Source organism: Lagenorhynchus albirostris, chromosome 2 (genome assembly GCF_949774975.1).
Source record: "Lagenorhynchus albirostris chromosome 2, mLagAlb1.1, whole genome shotgun sequence".
NCBI lineage: Eukaryota > Metazoa > Chordata > Mammalia > Artiodactyla > Delphinidae > Lagenorhynchus > Lagenorhynchus albirostris.
In genome coordinates, this window is record NC_083096.1 from 75,609,508 (window position 1) to 75,613,879 (window position 4,372).

Sequence of the window (4,372 nt, forward strand, 5' to 3'; positions counted from 1 at the left end):
AGTCCCTGGTCAGGAAACTAAGATCCTGGAAGCTGCACTGCGTGGCCAACAAACAAACACTTAGACTTTAGTTCAGAACATTTTTAGATTTATGGAAAAATTGAGAAAATAATATAGAGAGTTCCAGTATTCCTGCACACAGTCTCCCCTATTATTAACATCTTACATAGTGTGGTACATTTGTTACAATTAATCAGCTGCTCTTGACACGTTATTATCAACTAAGTTCCATACTTTATATTCAGATTTCTTTAGTTTTAAACCAATGTGCTTTTTCCTTTCCCAGATTACATGTCTACTTTGGTTGTTTTTATTATCACTATCACTTTTGTTGCATAGACACTCAGCAAATGCCTCTCCCCAGCCCTTCCCTTTCCGGGTAGGAGCCATGCCTGCAGTGAAACTTGTTCTCTTGCAATCTGAGCTGCCCATTTTGCAGTCAGTGCCGCATGTTTGAAGCTTCTCTTGAGCAACAGAGAAACATGCCCCATGGTGAATGAGAGAAGTTTCTTCACTCGAGGTCAAAGGTGACACCTGCCTTATAAAAACCTCCCTGGCTCAGGGCTCCTCACCAGTGCTGCTGCCTCCACACTTCTGTGCATTGAGGGGTAAGTGTCCTTTCCTTGGCTGGGCCTTCAGGGGGCCACTTGGCAGGCTGTTGGAAGCTACAACCCCCTGCCTGCTGGAGCCGCTCTGGGCTGACTGCATTTTGGGCCCAAGGATGCCAGCTCTTGCTGTGCTAGGAAGACCCAGTCTCAGGACTTGGGGATGGCCAAGGTGTGTGGGGTGGCTGGCATCTGTAAGGGCCCTTAAGTACCAACACCTGGGGGAAAGGGAACAGCCTGGCCAACCACAGCACCCTTCCCAGGTGAGCTTGAGTGATTAACACCCTCTGGACTATAGTCCCCAGGAGACGGGGGGACATGGAACACCGCGACAGTTAAGGCTGATTCTTTTAGACTTTAGGCGGTATTCTATGTCCTTCTCTCCCCATCCTATCTGCAAATGAGAACATTCACCGTGGATCAAACACAGAGCAGAGAGAACGCAGAGCAGACCCAGGGGTAGTCATCCCTTGCCTAAACCTTTGATACGGAAAGAGAGGAGAGAGTGGAAGTACTGTGGGGTGGGGGAGGAACTGCCCCTTGACAAGACCTCCCTTGTCTCTTTGAAGGTGAATGCGAAGTTAGGGAGATGACGAAGCTGGAAGACCACCTGGAGGGAATCATCAACATCTTCCACCAGTACTCCATTCGGCTGGAGAATTATGACACCCTCAACAAGAGTGAGCTGAAGAAGCTGATCACAAAGGAACTTCCAAATGCCCTCAAGGTACGTGATGCTCCTCTCTTGGAAAAGTTGCCTGACCCCCTGCACTGAGGGCAGTGGCAAGGCCTGAAGGATGATGGTGGGACAAGGGGTGGGTTCTTCCCAGTTTGAGCTTCCAAGGATGTCTCCCCCCAGCCCCCCCACCAGCTGTGGGACAGGGGCTTTGCCTCCCTCTCTGAATAACTCCCACCATCACCTTAGGCTCTGCTCCTTCCTGTCTCTGTAGAGTGGAGAGAGGCAGGGCAGGGCGGGATTGGATTGCTGAGCTACACAGCATCTTCCAGGTTAAGACTTGATTCTAGGATGGCCCAAGACAGCTGCTTCTCTCTGTCTTCTGTTTTCTCACATTGGATTCTCCCACATAGTTTTGGCTAATCAGTTGGTGTTCCCGGGCCTCCCTAAGCTGAGTTCTGAGGGATTTGAGGCCTGGATAAAGGGGAGCTCACTGTCCCTGCTTCCCCTTCTCCAAGAACACCAAAGACCGACCTTCCATTGACAAAGTATTCCAAGAGCTGGATGCTGATAAAGATGGACAGGTCACCTTTGAGGAATTCGTAGTCCTGGTGTCCAGGGTGCTGAAGACTGCCCATGCTGATATCCACAAAGAGTAGAAGCTCTGATGGGCCCTTCCCAGCAATGTCCCCAAGAAGACTTTCCCTTCTCCTCACCGAAGTTTGCCTTGCCTGAAGGAAGCGAGAGTTAATAAAAGTACCCTTGAACAGTTCATAACAGTGTCTGTGTACTTTTTTTCTTTCACAAAACTTGATCCTTCCTCACCCCTGCTGTTCTGACAGTCCCCATTTAGACCTCTGAGAACCCCTGCTCTGTTCATTTGTTCACCAATAATTTATTAAATGTCCCCTATTTGTTCATTTATTCATTTATTTAACAAATATTTACTGAACATCTATAATAGCCAGAGACCAAAGACGTGAAGTCCCTGTCCTCTTGGGTCTTGCGTTCTACTGGGGAGGGGATAGAAAATGAACCAACAGACAAACCACTAGGTATTAGCATAGAGATATATCATATGATACACTGGTAGGTAATGATATGTGATATGAAGAAAGCTAAAGCAAGGAAATAAGGGGCAGAGGGAAGGACAGGGATACTGTAAATATGATAATTGAGGGATGTGTTTGAGCAGAAATCTAAAAGAAAGGAAGGAGAGCAGCTTGCGGTTGTCTGTGGGTCAAGAGTTCCTGCAGAGAGAGGCTGAGGACCTGAGACGGGCATGTGTCTAACCTGCTCAAAGACCAGCACAGTGGCGGATGCAGATCTGAGGTGGGGCTGGTGGGAGACCAGAGCCTTCAGGAAACAGGGAGCAGGGAGCAGGGGCTTACAGCCTGCTGTAAGGGGAGGGCCTTGGACTTTGTGCCTAGTGTGCTAAGGAGCCACAGGGGGTTTTGAGCAAGAGAGTGAGATGATTGATTTCACTTATGTTTCCTGTATGGGCCATGAAACTTGGGGCTGAACTTTGAAAGGGTGTGTGAAGAAGAGTGACAGAAGTTTCCTGTATGGGCCATGAAACTTGGGGCTGAACTTTGAAAGGGTGTGAGAAGAAGAGTGACAGGAGGAGGGGGAGAGCATGAGCTCTGTCCAGCACAGGATAAGGGGAGGGAAGACTTCTTGGGCCAGACTCCCTCCCCATGCTGGTCTAGTCCAGGTTCTTTGTGAAATGTTCCCTTAGCACTAAGCTGCTCTCCTTCTGTGCTCTTCTCTCCTGCTGTGATTCTGTATCCACTAATGTGCTTATTTGTTCTATGTCCATCTCCTCAATGGATGGGTGTGTGTGTGCGAGTAGGCACTGGGTCTCTAGCAGCAGCACTGTGCCTGGCATGCAGTAGGTGTTTCAGAAATATCTCTTACAAGGATGAATGTATGGAAATCAATAGACTATTGATTTGATTCCCTGTAAATGGTCCAGAGGGAAACAGGAGGGAGCATGGTCTCTGAGGACAGGAATAATCTCCCTAGGGGGCAAGTGTTGGGTCACTATTCCCTGGTGAAAAGTGCATTCAGTCTGAATGGGCAGAAGTCACTGGGGACCTCCCTGCCCACCAACCCCTGTCTGGTGCTGAATCGGGTCTGGGATAGATGGGGTGTCCCTTTAGTCCAGAGGTCAAGAGGTCAATTTTGTCAAGATGTCAGAATACCTGTATGTTATGGGCTGAATGTTTGTGTGCCCTCCCAAATTCACTTGTTGAAGCCCTAACCCCCAGTGTGATGGTAATTGGAGATGGGGCCTTTGGGAGGTAATTAGATTAGGTCATGAGGGTGGGACCCTCGTGATGGGATTAGTGCCTTCATAAGAAGAAGAATAGAGAGAGATTTCTCTCTCTCTCCATGAGCACACAGCAAGTCTACAAGCCAGGAAGAGAGCCCTCCCCAGGCCCCCAACCATCATTGGCAGCCTGATCCCAGGTGTCCAGCCTCTAGAACTGGGAGAATAAATGTCTGTTGTTTAAGCTATCCAGCCTATGGCATTCATTCTCGCAGCCTAAGCAGGCTAGGACACCACAGTCGCAGCAGCCAGGGCACAGCCTTGGCCTCTGGCAGACGCACCAGCGGCTGCTCCCCTGCCCCCTCCTCAGCAGGAGGGACAGGCCAGGAGGGCAGAGTGTATGACGACATTTTTAAAAGGTGAGGTAAATTGCTGGAGCCCAGGTATGACTGATATGAGGAAAAGTGAGAAGAGAAGCTTTATATTGGGGCAGAGGTGGGTTTGTATTTTGGTTTATTTGGTGCAAACCTGGGGAGAGATGGTGCACAGGAAGCTGGGATTCAGGACTGAGGCCAGAAAGTGACGAGTCCTGGCCACAGAAGCCCCAGGGCTGGAGGTCTGCTGGGCTGCCCAGCAGAGGAAACTACTATGTCATGAGATGTGGATCTGAGGCAAAGCTGAGGCAGGTGGGAAGTGTGGAAAGTATGCGAGGAAGCAGGAGCCTGTGGAGACCCTCTCCTGGGGATGGGGCAGGGGGAGAGGCTGAAGATGAGGGTGGAGTGGGATTGGTCAAAGATGAAGGAATTCAGGACCCAGAGA

General features: G+C 49.7%; 1 protein-coding gene across 1 annotated transcript; it reads left to right on the forward strand.

Annotated features, from left to right (window-relative positions):
• Positions 1-378: 378 nt before the first annotated feature.
• S100A12 (S100 calcium binding protein A12) lies at positions 379-2,058 on the forward strand. Its single transcript, XM_060142338.1, has 3 exons — positions 379-608; positions 1,175-1,332; positions 1,800-2,058. Exons 1-3 carry the CDS (start codon positions 497-499, stop codon positions 1,938-1,940), a joined length of 411 nt encoding a protein of 136 aa, XP_059998321.1. The 5' UTR covers positions 379-496; the 3' UTR covers positions 1,941-2,058.
• The last annotated feature ends 2,314 nt before the right edge of the window (positions 2,059-4,372 follow it).

Bases quoted from the DNA above. Each gene is read 5' to 3' on its own strand.
- S100A12 (XM_060142338.1), top strand. From the start codon at position 497: ATGAGAGAAGTTTCTTCACTCGAGGTCAAAGGTGACACCTGCCTTATA. The intron at 609-1,174 runs GTAAGTGTCCTT...GTCTCTTTGAAG, and splicing joins ACACTTCTGTGCATTGAGGG to GTGAATGCGAAGTTAGGGAG. The intron at 1,333-1,799 runs GTACGTGATGCT...CCCTTCTCCAAG, and splicing joins AACTTCCAAATGCCCTCAAG to AACACCAAAGACCGACCTTC.